At 35.5% G+C, this 23,124-nt stretch overlaps 1 protein-coding gene across 2 annotated transcripts in view; it reads right to left on the bottom strand.

Annotated features, from left to right (window-relative positions):
- The window catches only part of LOC149786979 (TPR and ankyrin repeat-containing protein 1-like), a 141,854-nt gene that overhangs the window by 68,879 nt on the left and 49,851 nt on the right, over window positions 1–23,124 (bottom strand). For both annotated transcript variants that reach the window (XM_089977525.1, XM_089977526.1), the window contains exons 12-16: window positions 18,166–18,456; window positions 15,757–16,022; window positions 10,964–11,129; window positions 7,984–8,301; window positions 3,990–4,268 (exon numbers count right to left, since the gene is read on the bottom strand). In XM_089977525.1, the coding sequence (XP_089833651.1) occupies window positions 3,990–4,268; window positions 7,984–8,301; window positions 10,964–11,129; window positions 15,757–16,022; window positions 18,166–18,456 (1,320 nt within the window). The remainder of the gene's footprint in view (window positions 1–3,989; window positions 4,269–7,983; window positions 8,302–10,963; window positions 11,130–15,756; window positions 16,023–18,165; window positions 18,457–23,124) is intronic.

Here is a 23,124-nt window from a genome sequence, read left to right as displayed (position 1 = left end):
AGACTCAACATAATAAACACTTTAATTTGTTAATTTCTCTTCCTTCCATATACACCTGTCCACACATGATTACCTCACTGTTAAAGTTTAAATTTCCCTCAGTGTTATTGTCTAGATTAACACCAGTGCGAATGTTTAGATTTAACTCTGTGTTAAAGTTTAGCGTTTAAATTGGGATTTGTATCACTGTTAAAGTTTAGGCTGACATCAATTTAAAGTTTTAATTAAAATCAGTGGTGAAGTTTACTGCAGTGTTACTGTTTACAATTATTTCAGTGATTAAATTCAGATTTACCCTAGTGTCAAAATTTAGTCTTTCCTCAGTGTTAAAGTCTAGATTAACATCAGTGTCCAAGTTTAGATGTTTCACATCAGTTAGTTTTCAGTTACCTCATTTCTGAAGTTTAGATTTGCCTCAGTGTTAAAGTTTAGATTTATCTCAGTGCTGAAGTTTAGAGTAATCTTGATGTAAAATTTAGAATTGTTGTTGTTGTTGTAGTATTTAACGACATTTTTCAGCATAAGATAAGCTATACATGGCGGCCAGTATTAATGGTGGAGGAAGAACCCGGGAAAACCCTGGAAAGAACCACCGACCCATGAGAAGCTACTGGCAGGCTTTCTCACATACCCACATTGGCTGAACCCAAGACTCGAACCCATGCAGACAGAAGTGAGATCCATAACGTTGAGCACTTTAGACCACTCTGCCACATGGAGCCCAAATTTAGTATACCTATGTATCTAAACGGGATGGTACAGTTGTCCTTCCAGTTGTTTTCTTTTCTTTCCTGAAGAAAATTATGAATCTTCTACTTTTCTTTTTGATATGATTAGAAATTGAACACTATAATGACGAGGCAATGTCAGTGGCAACTGTCTGCACATTCCAATATGGTTGTTAAAAATTTGCATGGTAGCCTCAATTTCGAATGAACCAACCATATTTTAGAACTCTATACTCCGATATATGTGAATCGAATGGAACTGGGTGCCTGTTATAAAAAGAAAATCGCAAGGAAAATTTTATAAAACTTTTTAATTAAAAAACAGAATTTTAACATGAAAAACATATAGCCTTATTCGAGTCAAAATACTGGACAAAATTAATGTGGAAAAAAATGGGACACTTGGCAACTATGCCTTTAGGAGTCAATTCAACTGGAACATGACTATTACAGTATATAAAAAAAACAATAAATGCAAATAATTAGAATCTTGTCTAGTAACAAAAAGAGTTTAACCCTGAATTTAACTGTGCCAATAAAATCCCAAACAAGATTTTTCAAACAACCTAATCTCCTTAAGACGATCTGGTTAAAAATCCATCGTTTAAAAAATTCAAAACTATATACTGTTGTATAAACAAGGACTGAATTTTCTGTAAAATCAACCTGCCTTCTTGTAATTTGTTAAACCAGTCCCCAAACCTGTATTAATACAGAGGCTTGTATCGTTTTTTAATATATAATACAAGGGATGACAATTTCTCATTTCAGCTCCGATATTCAACAATTTGGACTGCAAATTTGGCTTAAAACGAATAGCAATTCGTTTTCTAGTCCAAGTTTCCAACCCCATTTGTCATATTTGGACATTTAGGCTGGGGTGTAGGGTCATTGCAACTGCATATAGAAAATTTGGAATTTTCCACCACTGTGCGCTAGTGATATTTGGTAGTCAAGTTGGCTTAGAAAATTTAAATTTATATTGACACATACCTGCGTGAAATTGATAAAAAATGATCTATTTCTCAGAAATAACAAATATTATAATCGTTATGTCGTTAATCCACTGACAGACAAGAGGAAACTATGGCATAGATGAAACCTGACCCAGTACTCGCCATTTGCATTACTAGTCACATGACTTCACAAATTTCAAATGACGACATCAGAATTCCAATAGTCACGTTATATCACCAATCAACAACAAACTCCTTTATAATGTTGTTGTACAGAAATTCAATCATATTCAATGAAAACATACTTTTTTGTACAAACCACAATCTAGTCAGTCTGATTTATCAAGCAGACAGCACGTCAACGTGGTAGTCACGTGATACAACAAGTTGTTCTCAGAATATATAAATATGGAGAATTTTGTGTTCTTTCATTTTTGTATCTCACTAAAACCATTATATGACTTTCATTTAATATTTTTTTATTTTTTTCTCTACAACATTTGAAAATGTGGGCTGTCAGATTTGTGTACTCATGCGACTAGCAATGGAAATCTCGATTACCAGGTCACATTTCACCAACGAAGGTAGTTTTATCTTTTCTTTCAGCAGATTAAAGACATAACTATTTTAATATTCACAATTTCTGAGAAAATAAGTAATTTTCATATCGATTTCATGCATTCATCACTCGATCTAGCGTTTAAAGTTTGCAACGCCATCCAGTGAGCGGCTAGGCTTTGCCACCACCATGTTGGCCTCTTGTGATGCTAGACTGGTTTTCTTACCTTCCATGCAAGGAAAGATACAGATATCGAGCTGACTTTGAAAATAAAAGTTTCTAGACAAATCTAATCCACTGTGCGTTTGGATTGACTCAGCATATATGTTTATTGCAAGCAACTAAATGATCCATACTGCACCCTCCAAATATTCTGGTTAGAACTCGATAAATTTAACTCACGATCAGTTTAGTCATGACTCAATTACTTGACTGTTTTGGGCATTAAGTGGTGGCAGAAAATACATTCGTTTTTCCCCGACTTTCATCAATATTTGAGAAATTCAAAATCTTTTCATGGTCGGGAATTTTTTTAATCATTTCTCCTGACTTTTTCCCGATTTCCTGGTAGTGTGGGAACCCTGAAAACAAGACAACAGTCTGATCAACAATGTGATCATCCTCAATTAAAGAAAAGTTGTGCAATGGGCATGAAAAATTAAGAAAAACACAGGAAATCTGCATTTTCTTTCTCAACTGGGCTTTACAATTTATGTGGCTGTCATGTTTATGAAAGATCCATGATCCCATCCATGTCTCCGAGAATGAACAACTAATGTACTTGCAAAATCTATACCCTTTCCATGGACATAAGTGTTATGAAACCCACTAGACACTCTTGTATGTGACCTAGGAAGAAATAATGGTTGACATTCAGTGATAGTGTATATATGTCTATGTTTTTATCCGTGTTGATTCCGATGTCCGAGTTCATGTAACAGCTAACCACTATTTCATAGAGCTAATGAAGATTGCTCAGCACCCAACTTATAAGGTAATACAGTTTCATGGCTACCCCAAACAGCATCCAAGTGACCACTACATGTTCATGAAATACAAACACCACTGCCTCATTGATTAAAGGTGTTGAGTGCTTTAAGTTTTGAAGTTCTACTGTACTTGTGTTTCACATAATCAGACAAATTCTGATGGTCTGACAGAAAATATTTATGCACAAGTTTTAATACAACTTTGTAATGTATGTGTCAAATAATCTTAAGTATTTTATGAAAAGAAAACTCCTTTTGTTAGTGGTAACTGATAAGTGAGAGATTCCATAGTGCATTGACTGTGTACAAAGAATTTATTCATGTCCCTTGTGTTCCTCTTCACATTATTAAATGGAAAGTATAAACACATAGTTCCACTACATCACAATGTGCCTCAGCATAACGTGAGTACATGTATGGCTCCCATGTTGTAATTAATTTTGTTTTCATACTGATGCTTCCTCAGTACCTGACTTATAAGGCAGTACAGTCCATGGCTACCCCAAATAGCATCAGAGTTACCACTGCAAGTTCATGAAATATGAATGCCACTGCCTCACTGACTGAAAACTGAGTTAATTAAAACTTAGATAATTGTATAGATGAATAGATTGGTAGACAGATAAGTGTACTACTATATGGACCTACCACATTCATGGTGGTGCATCCAATATAAATCACTGGTTTTAAAATCATCGAACTTAGCCAAGGATTTTAGTGATGAAAAATGTCCAGCTACTTTTGCCTTGATTATTACCTTCAATAAAAAGAAGATCTGCTTTCAGTGAGTGAATATTGTGTGCAACATCTCGAACAGTTTTCCCCTCAAGGTTCTTTATATGAGGGTTGACAGGAGCTTCTGCCAAGAGCATCATAATATTGTATCTGAGCTTGTCATCCTGACAGGGTTCACGCAAAACGACATGGAGTGCTGTATTTCCATCCTTGTCTAGGAGGTCCTGCTCATTCTTTGGGAGGACAAATGTATCCAGGATGTACTGCAACAAAGAGAGGCTCCTCTGGTTTCTGGAACTTCCTGCAACATAACAGCACATTTTAGATGTAGACAATTTTGACTTTTGCTTATAGTAGTAGCAACAATAGTAACAGTATTAGTAGCAGCAGTAGTAGTAGTAGCAGTATTAGTGGTAGCAGCAGTAGCAACAAAAGTAGTAGCAATAGCAATAGCAGCAGTAACAGTAGCAGCAGCAGGACTAAAAGTAGTAGTAGCAGAAGAATATGTTTGGTAGCAAAAGGGGGAGTGTAGCATTAGCATTAACTGAATTAGTTTGGTAGTAATATTAGTATTAGCAGTAGTAGTAGTCTAATTTAGAAGTGGCAGGAAGAACCGTTTGATTTAGTTTAATATTAGTATTCTGCATGTCACAAAATCGGGAAAACTTACAAGTGTTATTGTCACATTATTTTTTAATCCAAAGATTGTTTGATTTAAAGGGCCAGTTTATGTAGCATTCATTAACTGCTAATGTACACTGCGTTTAATCTGATCCCAACCTCATTACCATTGTGATGTTCTGTAATTGTTTCAAACATTAAGGGGATGTTCAAGAATGAATCAAACTCGAATAGGTTTCTGTCTCCTTTATTTAGATGATACTCTACAACTGACTGTAACAAACTCAAAATCCTACAATGCCAGGAGAAGGAGCTGGTTGGCATTGCTACTGACCACTACAGAAGAAGAAGTTGTTTTGTGGTAGTAAATGACTTAGTTTGGTTATAACACAAATAGTACTACTATTATTAGTTTAACAGAAGCAAGAGTAGTACCAGTAGAATTACAAGATTAGTTTAATAAAGTAATAGCAGTAGCTGAATTACATCAGTAGCAGATGAGTGGTATTACTACAATTTGTGTGATAATAACAGTAACAGTACCAGATTTAGTTTAACACAGTAACAGCAGTAGTACTACTAGACTTAGTTTAACATAGTAAAAGTAGTAGTATTCACAGATTTAGTTTAATATAGAAATAGTAGTAGTTGTACCATATTTAGTTTAACATAGTAATAGTAGTAGTTGTACTATATTTAGTTTAATATAGTAATAGTAGTATTGGTACCAGATTTAGTTTAACACATTAATAGTAGTAGCAGTACCAGATTTAGTTTAACATGGTAATAGCAGTAGTTGTACCAGATGTAGTCTAACACGGTAATAGTAGTAGTTGTTGGGTTGCCCTAAATGCCATCTGTTTTTGTCCATCCAGCACCTAAATTGGACTTGTACTTAATACCATTTTCAAGTATAAAATCAATCACTGGTATTTCCATTAACAGTTTCCCAGCTCAAATAAACTGACATACCTCATAACTTTAAAAATAAAGTGCCTTCATCACTACGATCAGCCAGTACTTGCAGAAGGAAATAATCATCTAAAGATGAACAATGGTAGGACTCAGCCACTTTGGGTCTTCTAGATAGCCCATATTATAATCATGCATTTGTAAAAAAAATTTGATGCAAGGTTCAAACCAGGAAACAATGCTTGTTATGGTGCCCAATATGCCAATCAAAATTAATTAACAACCAATCATGGCAAGCCTAAGAAACCAGATGTGTAAAACAGTTAAGAAAAAGGACACATCGTGACAAATGCTATTTTTCTCCTGTCTTGACTTACCGTATGTCACAACAAGCACTGTTTGAGCGAATAGATGAATAATACTGTATAATGCACATAGTACATTTCATATGTGCAACTTGAAACTAATTTTGGGGAGTTCTCACATATCACCACTTTTCAAGTACACGAATTCCTGATCTGGAAACATCTCTGTAGAAGTATCAGTGCCAGAATGATTATATTAGAAGTAGAACTATTAGTGCCAGAATTAGTGTATTAGTAGTAGAACTATTAGTGCCAGAATTAGTGTATTAGTAGTAGAACTATTAGTGCCAGAATTAGTTCATTAGTAGTAGAACTATTAGTGCCAGAATTAGTGTATTAGTAGTAGAACTATTAGTGCCAGAATTAGTTCATTATTAGTAGAACTATTAGAGCCAGAATTAGTGTATTAGTAGTAGAACTATTAGTGCCAGAATTAGTGTATTAGTAGTAGAACTATTAGTGCCAGAATTAGTTCATTAGTAGTAGAACTATTAGTGCCAGAATTAGTGTATTAGTAGTAGAACTATTAGTGCCAGAATTAGTTCATTAGTAGTAGAACTATTAGAGCCAGAATTAGTATATTAGTAGTAGAACTATTAGTGCCAGAATTAGTGTATTAGTAGTAGAAGTATTAGTGCCAGAATTAGTTCATTAGTAGTAGAACTATTAGTGCCAGAATTAGTGTATTAGTAGTAGAACTATTAGTGCCAGAATTAGTTCATTAGTAGTAGAACTATTAGAGCCAGAATTAGTATATTAGTAGTAGAACTATTAGTGCCAGAATTAGTTTATTAGTAGGAGAAGTATTAGTGCCAGAATTAGTGTATTAGTAGTAGAAGTATTAGTGCCAGAATTAGTGTATTAGTAGTAGAAGTATTAGTGCCAGAATTAGTGTATTAGTAGTAGAACTATTAATGCTAGAATTAGTATATTAGTAGTAGAAGTATTAGTGCCAGAATTAGTGTATTAGTAGTAGATTTATTAGTGCCAGAATTAGTTTCTCAGTATTATAAGTATTCATGGCAGATTGAGTGTATTAGTAGCAGATCTATTAGTGTTAGAAGTAGCAGATCTATTAGTGCTAGAATTAGTGTGTTAGTAGTAGAAGTACTAGTGCCAGAATTAGTGAATTAGTAGAAGTATTAATGTTAGAATTAGTGTATTTGTAGTAGAAGTATTAATGCCAGAATCAGTGCATTAGCAGAAGTATTAGTGCCAGATTTAGTGTATTTGTAGTAGAAGTACTAGTGACAGAATTAGTGAATTAGTATATGTATTAGTGCCATAATTAGTTTATCAGTAGTATAAGAATTGGTGCCAGAATTAGTGTATTAGTAGTAGAAGCATTAGTACCAGAATTAGTGAATTAGCAGTGTTAGTACTGGTGCTAGAATTAGTTATTAGTATTGGGAGCAGTATCTTAGAAGCATTAGTAGCAAATATAGTTTATTATGCTCTTAGAACATTTTCTGGGTTAGAATGTTTGAATTTAATTTCCCCATGCAAATTGGTACATTATTATTTTTTCCAAAAGCTTGCTTATAACATTCCTGTGTTATAACATTCAGTTGAATATAGCATTTGATTTGTGTTGCACATCAGAGAAAATCAGCTCCATTAGTACATTGATATTCACATGATACACTGAAACCAGATAAGCCACGGCAGTTGCACAAACAAGAAAGTTGCAGGTTAACAAAACACATCATTCATACTTAGTGGTCTAACAAAGGTGCCAGGTAATAAAGTCATGATAATCACATAGCATTCCTAATAGTATCTTAGAATAATGGGTTGCTAGTTCAATCCATTTGAATTATGAAAATAAAGTTTTCTTTGTATTTTTCAGACTAAAGCAATTATGAGAAATCCTTTAGCTATCACTCTATTCCTGTATGCTGATTAACTGAATACAGCTTTAAGAAAAACTCTCATGTTTATTTTGAATTCTATTTTGACAACGAATGAAACTTTGCTAGTCAGATAATGAAATCATGTCTCTTTACACACAAACCTACAATTAATATTTGGAATAAAAGTGGTGCATTCAGGAAAGCTGATGTCCCTAGGATCATTCCAACATTAGGTATCTCTGTCATAACTGTGATCACAACATACCTGCTTTAATTGTCAGATAGGCAACTGCATGGAAATATGTGTCCCCAGGATAAAAGGAGATCTCCTGATGATTACTGTGACAAAAAATGAAGTAGTGAATGACCTGCATCACCCAGGGGTACAGCTTTGCTTTTTCAATCTCACACAATGGCTTCAAGCTGACTGGGAAATTTGCTTCCATTGGCATATTCGTACATGCCTGTAGATACGCAACATATGCCTCATCCCACTGGCCATTAGCGATAAAGTTGTAGACAGCTCTATACCATAGGAGCTCATATGTGTTAGGAATCTCTGGGATTTTGGCCGTCAAAGGAACTACAGATAAAATGTTATTTTATTTTTAAAATAATAGAATAACAAAGAGGTTAGTGTCATCTTAAAAAATCACATAACATTTTGAGACAATTCAAACTTAAACCTTCAAATGATGGGAAGAAAATCCACCACATGAAGAAGTCATACAAAAACTAGCATATATACTGTAAAGTCTGGATAATAAACATGAATGGAGAGAATATGCATATATGGAAACATCAAGGATGTTATCATCGTTAATCTCAACACTGTCAAAGAGGTTCTACTTTTCACTTTACTGAAAAATACTTCATGAAAGTAAAGATTATAAATACAACCCCGGACAACAAATGAACACATTTATTTTGAGCAGATAAATGAATTTCAATTTCTGTAGAAAGTATATATTTTTAGCATACATTGAAATTCCTCGACTTTCATGAGACTGGTTAGTTTTACCCTACCGAAGATTGCCATCACTACACCACTAATCCATCTCAATATGAGAGGAACAGCAGGATCAGACAATTGGTTATCATACTGATAATTTGAATAAGTCAGTGTAGATAATATTCACCAATGTTATATTCCAAAAGATTTCAAGTGGGAATTTATCAGTAATACCCATGCCTTGCAGAAAAGTGCACAAAATAATCTGTAATAATGGGGATCATTTGCAAATAATTTTCCTGTAAACAGGGCAACACTTGCTGACTGTCATACTGCTAAATGAAATTGACATTCATTTGCATGTTAAAAGTAACTGAACTCTAATGCTGTCACGGTTTGTAATTGTCACTTTAATTTCATGGCCAGATCTAGTCAGAAAAATGGGAAGGTTATACCCACTGCAGAATGTTTTCAAACAGACATTTCTTTAACCTCCTGTTAAAGATGATGTTTGTTTTTCTTAATGTGATATTTTATTTTGAACTGGGAAAGAAAATTACATTAGCTTATTTATTTTTTGTGAATAACCACAAAACACAGCAGATCATAAATGCTCAACCACTAAAGTCATGTGGGATAAAGAAAGAAATTTGCCACTTTGATCCATTAACAGTAAATCCTGATACAGTCCTACCCGTTTATGTTGACATCCTCGGCACCGAGGAAATATTGTCTACATAGGCAGATGTCGAGATAAGTGTTGGGGTGGGGTGGGGGTGTCTGAAGAAGAAAAAAAACACAAGTTAAATTCATCAGAAAGGGGTGACCTGTCATCAGTGAGTAGCACTTACACTTTGAGAAAACAAACAATGGAAATTTGGAGTACATGAAGACAAAACAAGTGTGAAATAACTTGTATATTGACAAATTACATTTTTGTTACCTTTGTTTAATAAAATCTGCAATAAAATATTGCATCGGTCACATCCTAATATGAAAAACATTTACTACGATATTCAATGTCGATATTCAATGTTGGTATCAGCACATGGTTGCATAGTTATTTACATGCTTCAAGTACATGTACTTAAATTGTCCCAGATTTTGGGCAGTCTGTTCCCATCTTATCAAGGCTACCAAGGGGATGGTGCTATTCACAGGGAAATGAAAACATGTCACAAGTTGGTTTAAACAGTACATGTATTTAGTTACAGAAGTCATCGTAAAAAGTACATAAAAGCGAAAAAGAGATATGCGGCTGATATGATTAATGAAGGCATAATATTGTATTCATTGACACATGCTAAAAAAAAGTTAAAAAGGAAACTCACAGCACAGTAAACCTGCCTTAATCACCGATCACTTTGGAAAATGCAAATATCGATCAGATTTCATTGCTTTTATTTAAGTCGCCGTGAGAGGCCAACTTTATAGGACCAAACAAAAGCCTGTTGTTTTTTTTTTTTACCACGACATTAAAGCCTATTGGCAAGATCAATTGTTGAACAAAGTATGGGTCAGAACTGGCAGCTTGTCGACAAAAATGATTAGAAAAAATTGGTATTGTTCAAGCCGGGACCATGCTGTCGACATGTTCGTTTATTTTTTATCTCGACGTCTACATAAGCATGACAATTTTGGTAGTAATAGTAGACCATGGGACGGATTCTGCGTTTTTGTCGAAATAGGTGGCTTAACGACTAAGTGTTGTCGATATAAATGGATAGGACTGTAGCATACAAGTTTTAAAAATTTGCTTGCTATGAGAAAATAACAAGGATATTTCATCTTATGGGTGAAAAACTTAACAATTTTCACTCACGACTTTTCTACTTATTAAAATGTTCTCACAAACTCAATGAAATGTATCTCTTATTCATTCTTTTCAAGCAGATATCATCTATATAACCAATCCTTTAATTTCTACAGCTCATTAACTTGCGGTTATTTTTATTTTTCACAACCATGTGAAGGAAGCTATGCAAAAAGGGTGTAGTGTTTTATAACTGACAAGAACAAAACCTTAAAGCAATAAAAATGCCCAGTAATTCAATTTTAAAAACAAATGGAAATAGGCATAAAACCATAAAAAGATCAAAATTTAACAACCAAACCTAGCCTTTATTTTCTTGGCCTAATACAGAATTTGGTTTGAAGCATCATTTTAATAGTTTCTAAGTGGTTATTATATCGTGACTTAGAACAGACAACAAAGGGATACATGGATTGACAAAGAACATGGACAGCTTAAGGTGAAGGGATATGATACAGGTAAAATCGATAAAATACTTACACATGTTCCTGGGCATCAGCCGGAAAGTTTGTGCCATGTCCATGAGTATTTCCACAATGGTCTTGTCATTCAGTATCTCTCCACACTTCAGGGTATTAACCAAAGCACGCAGTGAGATTTCCAGATTGCCAAGTCCTCGTTGCGCACGTCCCACACGAAGGTGACTCTGTACATCAACAGAACAATCCGTTATCATTTTTCTGGCATCTGCTTCTCATGTGTGTGTGTGTGTGTATTTATGTATGTATGTAAAACAACAATCATATTTTGATCAACTGCAAATATCTCCTGTTGGACATATGCAAGTTATGAATGAACATCATGATTCTTACAATTAACCCCCAACAACTGTATAATTTTAAACTCATCTCATAAAACAAGCATGTGTCAAATTGCCTTGAATATACATTATAATTGCTAACAAAGCAGATTATGGCGATATGAGCTATTCTGCTATGCATGCTGTCAGATATCAAACATAATCTCCACTTAATGTTAAAAAAATATAATAATAATGTGTGTGATTTGGATTTTTAACGTAGCTTTAACAATTTTTCAGTCATATCACTACGATGTCTGCAGTGTGGCAGTTTATAGTGATGTCTAGCACTGGGGCATCATGTCACAGACACGTAGCGTGATGTCCCACCCAGTCACATTATCCTGACACCAGGCTGACCAGTCCTAACACTAACCTCTTAATGATGAGCGTCAAGCGAGGAAGCTGTTAGTACCATTTTTGTAAGTCTTTGGTATGGCTTGGCTGGGGATCGAACCCACAAGCCCCACATCCGAGGTGGATGCTCTAACCACTAGGCCACCGGAGCGGTAATAATCCATGTGGCTAACTAATGACATCAAGAACAAAAGGAAAGCAAAATTAAATTAAGCAAACAATGCACTTATCCATGTATTGCTGATTGGTTCTTCATAATAACAATGTTCTATCATGTAACTTTGTAAAAGTAAATCCCACTGATGAAGTAATTTATAAATAATAATTCATTAGAAAGATGCAGAACTATTGTTTTTCCATACTGACACTCAATATCACCGAACGAAAACTGGACCTCTAGGCTCTCCCCAAATCCAATTTGATGCAGTAAATGTCATCAGAATAAAGTTAAGTGTATTTCATTTGTATTGTTTGTTAGTTTTTTCTCAATGATTTTATATATATGTTATGTATAGTTGTGTCGAGTACTTGTTCTTGTCCAAAATCAACTTCATTTATTTTGTAAACAATGTCATACATAGTCAATATCTCTCCATAAGCATAGGTTAAATTAACGTAAAGATGTTGGCAAATACCTAGCATACCTGATGCTGTAAATACCTAGCGTCCCTGATGCTGGTAAATACCTAGTGTCCCCGATGTTGGTAAATACCCAGTGTACCTGATGTTGGTAAATACCCAGTGTACCTGATGTTGGTAAATACCCAGTGTTCCTGATGTTGGTAAATACCCAGTGTACCTGATGTTGGTAAATAACTAGTGTCCCTGATGTTGGGAAATACCTAGTGTCCCTGATGCTGGTAAATACCCAGTGTACCTGATGTTGGTAAATACCCAGTGTACCTGATGTTGGTAAATACCTAGCATCCCCGATGTTGGTAAATACCCAGCGTCCCCGATGTTGGTAAATACCCAGCGTCCCCGATGTTGGTAAATACCCCGCGTCCCCGATGTTGGTGAATACCCCGCGTCCCCGATGTTGGTAAATACCCAGCACCCCCGATGTTGGTAAATACCCAGCGTACCCGATGTTGGTAAATACCCAGCGTCCACGATGTTGGTAAATACCCAGCGTCCCCGATGTTGGTAAATACCCAGCGTCCCCGATGTTGGTAAATACCCAGCGTACCCGATGTTGGTAAATAACCAGCGTCCCCGATGTTGGTAAATACCCAGCGTACCCGATGTTGGTAAATAACCAGCATCCCCGATGTTGGTAAATACCCAGCGTACCCAATGTTGATAAATAACCAGCGTCCCCGATGTTGGTAAATACCCAGCGTACCCGATGTTGGTAAATAACCAGCGTCCCCGATGTTGGTAAATACCCAGCGTACCCGATGTTGGTAAATAACCAGCGTCCCCGATGTTGGTAAATACCCAGCGTACCCGATGTTGGTAAATAACCAGCGTCCCCGATGTTGGTAAATACCCAGCGTACCCGATGTTGGTAAATAACTAGTGTCCCTGATGTTGGTAAATACCTAGTGTCCCTGATGTTGGTAAATACCCAGTGTACCTGATGTTGGTAAATACCCAGTGTACCTGATGTTGGTAAATAACTAGTGTCCCTGATGTTTGGTAAATACCCAGTGTCCCCGATGTTGGTAAATACCCAGTGTACCTGATGTTGGTAAATACCTAGTGTCCCTGATGTTGGTAAATACCTAGTGTCCATGATGTTGGTAAATACCCAGTGTACCTGATGTTGGTAAATACCCAGTGTACCTGATGTTGGTAAATACCCAGTGTACCTGATGTTGGTAAATACCTAGCGTCCCTGATGTTGGTAAATACCCAGCGTCCCTGATGTTGGTAAATACCCAGTGTACCTGATGTTGGTAAATACCCAGTGTCCCTGATGTTGGTAAATACCTAGTGTCCCTGATGTTGGTAAATACCCAGTGTACCTGATGTTGGTAAATACCCAGTGTACCTGATGTTGGTAAATACCTAGTGTACCTGATGTTTCCCCATGTCCTTTATTATAAATTTAGTAATAGATCTTATTTTGCTTAACTCGTTAGAATGTTCTGGCAATTAACTTTTCTTCCTCGTCCTGTTTCTATTTTTGTGTCTTAGGTTTTTATATAATCTTTTTTTACGTGTAAAATTACTTATTATTGCATTTAACATCTGAGACAGAATCAGTCTTATTATTACATTTAGGTGGAAGTATTCATTCAAATTATTATTCACTGGAAATATTAAGTGCTCATAAATAATAATCATGGACTGGAATATCAATGTGGAATTATAGTGACTTCAGATAAGAACACTTTTAGATTATATTACTGTCACGCATCAAAAGACTGTTAGTACACCACTACAATAAAGGCCAATGGCACATTACCATGTTCGAGACTACAGGCACATCAACACATTCAATACCAAAGTATATTTGGAATACCACTGGAACTCAGTTGGAACTAAATACAATGGACTTGTCGAATTTGACAAAACTCATTGTCTGTTGAACTTTTCTGTTACTTAGTTCAAGATCACAATATGTAAAGGATCTTTTCAGCATCAACTATATATGAAAAATGAGAATGGATATTTGAAACTTATTAATCCAAAGTAAACCACTAATAATGAATATAACTTCGCTCAAATATCACTCAAAATAAAAAAGTATAGATTTTTATCAACATTTTCCTTACAATGTATATATTCCAGCTTTTCCAGTCAAAAAGTGAGCTTACAGAGTTGCCTAAGAATTTATTCTAGTAATATTAAGTGTGACTACACCACTGTCATGTCTGCAATTTGATTTGTAGATGACAGGCATGTGTCCTGTATATGAGTGACAATGTCTCTATTTTGATTTGAATGAGAGATGCCACTTTCCAATCATGAGTTGACTTTCCAAGGCTTGTTTATGGAGTTAGCCACATGTCCTTCAGTCAATCACTTCAATCCTGCCACAAATGATAATCATTTCTTACTTGTTTATCTATATCATTTCTCACCTGTATATTTATATCATTTCTCACCTGTATATTTATATCATTTCTCACCTGTATATCTATATCATTTCTCACTGTATATCTATATCATTTCTTACTTGTATTTCTAATAATTTAACACCTTTAGCTGATGTTTTCAGTGGCAATAATTTTTTTGTTGGATAATTGTGATTTGATTTACCTTTCAAGTTTGGTTTTAGAAAATCTGGTATGCAAACCACTGAACTTTTACAGCTCCTGCACCTTCTACATGTTCTATGAATGGAACGTTATTGGAAAAATGTTTTCTTGAATAAATGTCTGTCTAATTGTTGTGGCAGTTTTGTTATAATCAGAAAATAATGGTAATATTAAACTGCAACATGATAATTTCACATCTATCTTATTGTATTATTCTGAAATACACCAAAACGTTCAATCTTCCAATCTATCTTCCTGTATTATCCTGATTAAAGACGCCAAGACCTTTGGTCATCTATTTACTCTTTCAATCATCAAATAAATTTTCTACTTGTGTACTTCAGAATGTACATGTGTACCTCAGAATGTACATGTGTACCTCATAACAAGATTAAGACATTCTAATCTGGCATAGGTAGTTACAAACTCTGAATCACATTCAGACATAGATAAGGCATTTGTAAACCCAGAATATCAGTATACTGGCTTTAAGTTGTTATGTGTTTGATGCAATTTCTCAGCACATGGTGGGCTATACATCGCAGACAGTATAAATGGCGAAGGAAGTACCCAGGAAAACTCCCGTAAGAACCACCAATCCACAAGAAGCAGTCACATATACCCACTAATGGCCAAGCCCGAGTCTCAAACCCACACAATGGTAGTGATCAGTAAAGATGAGTGCTTTAGACCACTCAGCCACAAGGATCCCGCCCCCCCCGTTTTTAAGTACACACCAATAATGTTACGAAATCTCTGCCGGATACAATGATGCAGAAGAATATTTAACTTGCAAAATCTTTCAAACCAAGCTCTTAAAATTATTAATATCTCTGTAACCACTAATACTACCAAAAAAGTGATAACATCGTCTCATCATTCAAATGCAAGACAGAAATAGCTTATACCTTGTACCAATGTCCATCATATGACACACTCTTCATGGCATCATCAAGAGCTTCAACAAATCTATTCTGACTGAGAAACACTGCTGCTCGATTACCATACAAAGCAGCAATATCACGCCCTGTCATTCCTTTGGGAACCTGACTGCCAAAGTTTTCAAAGATCCGAATGGCCCTGCTGTAAATTTTTAAAGCACCTTGCTGGTCTCCTGCTTGGAATCGGTTATTTCCCTCTTCTTTTAACCATCGTATATCAGCAGTAGTGACCTCTAGAATTGAAAGACATATCATTACCATTAAACTTTTATAGTAATTGTGTGCTGAATACTCATCCAAAATAATTATCAAATTATCAGTGGTGTTTTCAGTAAGGCAGATTCTCACCTACTCACTGTCCTATGTCAACATACACCTATGTCTCACCTTTGTACAGTACAATGATGTAAACCACCACACACAAATGGAACCCACTCTAGAACAACAATGCCGTCATATGATTGATGTAGGGATCAAATTAACAAACAAATAGCACTTGCCTCGCTGGGCACTGATTTTTGTATTGATTAAAATTTAGCAAATAAGAATGCAAAATTAATGTAGTATTTTTAAGACTGTAACAATGAATTTAACAAACAAAAATGATGTAATTTGACAAATGAAGGGTTCAAATTAAACAACAAAACTATTTGATTCTTGTAGTGATCACTTTAACAAGCAAGAATAGTCTTCTTATATTGCCAGCCTTTCTGCAGCAGAAAAGAGGCATTATCAGACAGGTGGCCTTTCTGGCCTCACACAGATGTGAGTAATAAATAAAGTATGAAAGGCATAACTAATATTTAAATATTTAATATGTTCATTTAAAATCATAGGAATATTATCAGTGTATGGAAAAAACCAATACCAACATCATTGTTTACAAATAATAAACGATGATCAACTGCGGGGCAAAACCACATTCAGGCAAAAAATCTTGTCCCAAGCATCTGGCTGAAATCATCTTTGTACATACATAAATTCCTTTTTGCCTGCAGATGAATGTATATTGACAATGTTTATTTGAATCTTTCGGACATTAAATTTCTCAGCCATGATCAAAGGATTTTACCTCCTTTTATTTAGTCGAATTGCTTTCACTTTTTGTTTTAAATTGTGAATATCCAAAGATATTTTGAACCATTTGCAACATTTTATTGCTTCAATGGCAACTTTTAGTTATCAAGTAAGATGTTCAGTGTTTACAAAAGCAGCGAATTTGTCACAAAATCATTTTTTTTTTCAAAGTCAGGTACCAGGTTAACTACATTTCATGATCTAAGAGAGGGATGCTACAAAATTTAACACACCATTTTTTCTGTCTGGTGACTGGATGTCATGTTGAGGATAGTGGAAAAATAGTGTGCTTGTCAGTGGTAATAATAGCCAGTAATTATCAAAGAGACAAAACCTGACATCCGAGGGATACACAAAACTAAGAATAATCAAATTATTTACCTGTTCGTATGGATTAAAGATACTTTATCAGCATGCTGGAATGAGTAATAATATATGTACTTATGAAGTTAACCAATATTCCTGTCTATAAACAACCATTTTGTGGCCACTCATGAGAAGTGTATTTGATAGTTTTCGCTTTACTACGCCAGCCACTGGCTATATTAGAGGGGTGGCCATCTCCATGAGGCCTTCTTTTCAGCACAAACTCATTGGTGCCATGGGAATCTGGCCATATAAAAACAGGTGGCCATTCATCAGGAGAACCATTCAATAGGGGGACCACTGTATAGTAACCTGATTACTCTATGAGTACAAATAGTAAACATGAATATAGCAATCTGATTATCAAATTAACAATAATAATACCATAAGCACATTACTGTAGGGACCAAATTAAAAACGTCCATACAATAATCGAATTACTGTAAGAATCAAATTAGCAACAATAGTACCATAATCCATTTCATGTATGGGTCAAACAAAAATACCAAATATCAGCACACACAAAGTTTACCAAGTTTTGAACAGAAAATAAAAACTGTTCACTCAGTTTTAAATGAATATAAAATATGAAAACTGTTCACTTAGTTTTAAACAAAATAAAAACTGTCCACTCAGTTTTAAACAGATGATAAAAACTGTTTACTTAGTTTTAAACAGAAACATCAGAATGGCAAAGTCAACAATATTATGCATTAAGCATGGCAAGTAATTATAAAAGAGGTTATTTATAGAAACAAACTGTACTAGGGTAGCTGTATGAAAAACAAACTGTATTAGGGCAGTTGTATGAAAAACAAACTGTACTAGGGCAGTTGTATGAAAAACAAACTCTCTAGACCTGGTCACTACATTCATTACTGGTCTCCAGTTTGAACATTAAGTCCTTGTAATTATTTGAAAATAAAAACTTACTGTGGCAAGCCTTCACGAAGAGATCAAATATTTCTTCATCATAACTCCTGTCCAGACATTCAACTGGGAGTTTTCCCTCCTTATTTTTTAATGCTGCATTGAGTCCTGCACCCAGCATTAATTCTGTTACTTTTTTTAGGACCCCTTTTTCAGGTAGGGGTCTAAACTTGGCTATGGCATGGAAAACTGTGTCACCATTTTCATCAACCAACTCAGGACCAGGCTTTAGCTGTCTTTCCTTGAAGATCTGACTCATAAAGGCCTGGAAATCATTCAAAAGAGCTGTCCTGCCTGGAAAGTAAATACATTCATATACATTCCCATCATGTCACATACCATCTGATCAAAAGATGCAGGATTAAAGACAATTCATTTATTTTAGTAGATTATGCTCCTCTTAGAATACTTACTCAATCACATTACTAATAGAAAATAAACTCCAGTATATCTCAAATCCAGCGATCCTGATAAGGTTAAAATTTAATCTTTCCCATACAGACAAGGGAAAACAACTCTTATCCATTACCTCCCCTTACTACTGCTAGGTGACTACCCATGAAATAAAAGTTTACCAGTTTATAATGATCAATACATCAGCAAAAATACATGTCTGTGTGGCATGGGTTGGGAGATTTTAGCAATAATGTGATTAGGTCGGTATTTTTGGAGAAACACAATTTACAAAAAATAATACCTCCATCAAATATGTTCCCTGATCACATTACTCATATTAGCATAGGTTGTTTTTTTGTTTAATGCCATATTTCAGCACATGATATGCTTGCTATACATGGCTGTCAGTACAATGGTGGAGGAAAATGCCATGAAAATTTCATTTAGAATAACCAACCTACAGGAAGCTAATGGCTTTTATGTGTCACATACCCAAATTGGCTAAGCCCAAATCTCAAACCCTTGCTGACAGAGATGAGATGGCCATGATTGGTAAAAGCAAGTGTTTTACACCCATTTGCCAATTGGAGGCCCCATTTTCATATGTAGCAGAAGCAGAAAAATGCATGAACATCCTACCAGTAGCAAAAGCACCTTTTGAAGGAAGAATGCCTGGATTCCCTATATGAATGACAAACCATTATAATGTGATGACATCATAACCTGTGACAATACCTGGATAAGAAAAGAAAGTCTGCCTTACAGAATAAACAATTCTTGATGAATCCAGTAAAAGCACTGAGACCATAAGGAAGGTGTGTTTATGTCAAACTAGTTTGGTGGCCATCCGGGCCACTGCCTCCATACTACCTATTTCAAGTCTTATCTTTATGAATCCAAATCATGCAGAACTAAACACTGTACATGCCAGCCAATGGCTCCTGTTATGCCTCAAACCAAATGTTGTGTTCAAATGCAAGACTTAGAGATTTCTCTAATCTAATATGCTCAGATCTTTATTAGATATACCTTATCTTCTGAGATCTAAGAGTAAATTAAATGTATTGCCCACTTCAGCTCAAATGCTATGGCGTCACTAATAAAAATCTGTTGTCAGGCTCCACTTCGCTTCTCCACAAGAAGTCAAACCAACAGACTGTGCATGAAGCAGGGTGAATAGCTGTGTCAAAATAAGCGCTGGCTAGGTCTGGACCTACTTTAAATTTACCCCTCATTACAAAAGTCCTCACTGGTTATGCACGTGCTGACCTTACTATTGTCTACGAATGACCTGATGTTTCTGTTTAGCTTTCAGATTCCACCAATTGCTTGTCAAGTAAAGACCAGATCTCTTGGAAAATCCCGCCTACGTCACTTTTAATGGCAAGTCAGTCATAGCAGAGGAAAACAGGAAAGAAGAGGGCTTTGTTTTTGTTGCATTAACACCATTGTTCGGCACATGATAGGCTATACATGGTGGCCAGTATAAATGGTGGAGGATTGTTTTGTTTGTTCTTCTGGCGTTTAATGCCATAGTGCAAAATAAGCTGTATATGGCAGCCAGTATAACTGATAAAGGAAGAATGCTAGAAAACCCATTCAAGAAGAAACTAAAGCAGGAGGAGAAACCTTGCTTCCAACCCCTTTTATTGGCATGCCTATAGAATGGAAGGACCTTCTGATGGCTGAAATTGAACCGAGATAATAAAAAATGTTGATGTTAAGCAGTATTTGGTCTCATCTTAAAGACTGCTTTTTCCTTGCTGCTGAGACTGATTTGGTTGCAAGTTGTTGTTCTTGTTGTATGGTTTAACGCCATTTTTCAGCACACGATAGGCTATACATGGCGACCAGTATTAATGGTGGAGGAAGAACCCAGAAAAAAATCCGGAAGGAACCACCAACCCACAAGAAGCTACTGGCAAGCTTTTTCACATACCCACATTAGCCGAATCCAGGACTCGAACCCAGAGGTGAGATGGCAGTGATCCGTAACGGAGAGCGCTTTAGACCACTCGGGGCCCCCTGGTTGCAAGTAAAAAAATATATATTGCCAAATCTAGCAAGAAAAATGTTGCAAATATATTTCACACCAGTGGCAATGAAAATATTTTGATCCACATTATGTTCACTAATGCAGGGTTAGAAGCATATTTCTTTCAAAATTTTCAAGGTTTTTCCAGCTTCAAAATCATGTTTTTCAAGGTGCATTATTACATTAATTTTAAAGGATACATAAATGAAACTGTACGCAAACACAAGTTAATATTTAATATTACTCCATATGAGGAATATTTCTTGCAAACTTATTTCTAAAAAAAAACCAAAAATAATTATTGTTGTTGTTGTTGTTGTGGGGTTTAACGCCATTTTTCAGCACATGATAGGCTATACATGGCAGCCAGTATTAATGGTGGAGGAAGAACCCGGAAAAACCCCGGAAAGAATCATCGACCTACGAGACGCTGCTGGCAAGCTTTCTCACATACCAACATTGGCCGAATCCAAGATTCGAACCCACGCAGATAGAGGTGAGATGGCAGTGATCCGTAACGGAGAGCGCTTTAGACCACTCGGCCACTCTGGGCCCCAAAATAATTAAAAAAACAAAAATAAAACATGAGGTCAATAGTATGATGATTGATATATTTCCCATTAATATCAAACATTCTACATCTGGGTATTAGAATAATGTAGTCACTGAACAAAGTTCATTTTACTCTGTCTATGCTACATTATTTACAAAGTCCAAAATATTTTAGAGTGCATTTTTCAGTTCTTGTAACATGTCATCAAGCTGTTTTTCAAGAGCTCCAAGTTTAGTGATTTCATACTTTTCAATTTTCATCAAATTATTCTGATGTCATGATACAGGATATTTTCCTACGGATCTTTGCTTTCAATGTATAGTAATCATCAGCAGCTGTCTTTGTCTAAATGTCTTTTTCAGTACCTTCCTTTCTTCTTCACTCATCCCCATAAACAAAAAAGTAAAGATATCTTCTTTTTATATTACTGCTTATTTACGAACAGCATATGGATATTTTAGCCTATTTTAAATTAGATATATTAATATTTCTCTCGGTTTAGCTTAGTCCTACGACTAAGCTTAGCTGTATCCTGTATTTTTAGATTTATCATGCTCATTGCAATTATCATCTATTTCTACTCAATCCCAAATTAAGACTACATACAGTTTCTATTGAAAAACTTGTTTTCCCTGTATTAAGCACACCATTACAGGTGCTTGTTTTTTTTATAAAGCTGCATGTGACCATGGCGGGCTCTCTCTCCCATTGCATGCAAATCTATTTCCTTCTGGCATAGTTTGTATTTTGCAAAGCTCTCTGAGAAAGATCTCATAATCTAAACTTTATATTTTTCTTCAACTAGCCACCCAAGTTGGAATCGGCAGCCAGCCAAGTCGAAGCAAATGATTCAAATTTAAACCAGTGCTACATATGGGCTTCATACAATCGGAAGCTCAAAATCTACAACTACACAGTGACTAGTTGTGGAAAAATTTGTTCCAGCACAAACTTAGCAAGCGATTTATTTTCCCGTTCTTTTTATTTATTCTGTAAAATGAAAACTATTTAATTCCTTTTGGTTTCATGAAAATTAAGGCTTTTCAAGGTACCCAGACAATATTTTCAATTTTCAAGGTGTTTTCAAGGCCTTGAGGGATCAATTCATTTTCAAGGATTTTCAAGGTCCCCAACGGACCCTGCTAATGAAATGCTTTTGTCAAGTAGGTAGCTCAGGGCTGAACATCACTAAATCCATCAAGGAAATGACTCATACACCAGGTATGAGTGTCATTTCCGTGATATAGTTAGTGATGTTCAGTCTGGAAGATAAAACCCTGTATTTGCTCAGGTCACAGATGTTATCAGAATGAACACTGGTTATCATCTGTATCTTTGATAATTCTGCAGCAGTAGAAAGAAGCAGAAGTAACTGTCCTTATGTTCCCAGTTTAATAAACCATTCACTTTATAAACCTGGCTCACAGACAGTGAGGAACTCTAAGACTACTTTGAAACTAACTTGTACATTCCATTATCAGGTCAAAGAATGCTAAGTTATTGAGGTTATCCTCATAGTCACTGTGTTGCTTGCCCTATTCAGACATTATACCCAAGTCTTTGTAGAATGGAGTATGAATGAGGCAGTGACAGCATCAGTGTGTGTGCCAGGGTAAGTTTCCGAGGATATGAAGAAACTAAGCTTACCTGCCAGCTGAATCAGTAGGCTAGTAAGCGCTACAAATTGTATTACCAGCATGGCAATCATCTTTCCCGCCGTCTGACATTCCCTGATCAACACATGTATTAAACATAATTTTTGCTCTTCCTGACTTTTCCACAAAATCTGAATATTCCTTTTTATTCTTCTGTACTATTAAAAAAATATCAAACATTTTATTGTTCCTTTTATCCTGACATGTTGCTTGTTGGATGCCACATTAAAAATAAAATAATAAAAAGCTTTGATCATGCAGAAAATTTGCATCATAAAATATGCATATGCAAAGTTTAAAGTGTTTGAAGTACTGCAGTAAAG

The sequence above is a fragment of the Sinohyriopsis cumingii genome, chromosome 12, assembly GCF_028554795.1.
Source record: "Sinohyriopsis cumingii isolate HCF-2022 chromosome 12, ASM2855479v2, whole genome shotgun sequence".
NCBI classification, from domain to species: domain Eukaryota; kingdom Metazoa; phylum Mollusca; class Bivalvia; order Unionida; family Unionidae; genus Sinohyriopsis; species Sinohyriopsis cumingii.
Note: the sequence above shows the minus strand (reverse complement) of the source record. Positions and strands in the feature narration are given on the sequence as shown.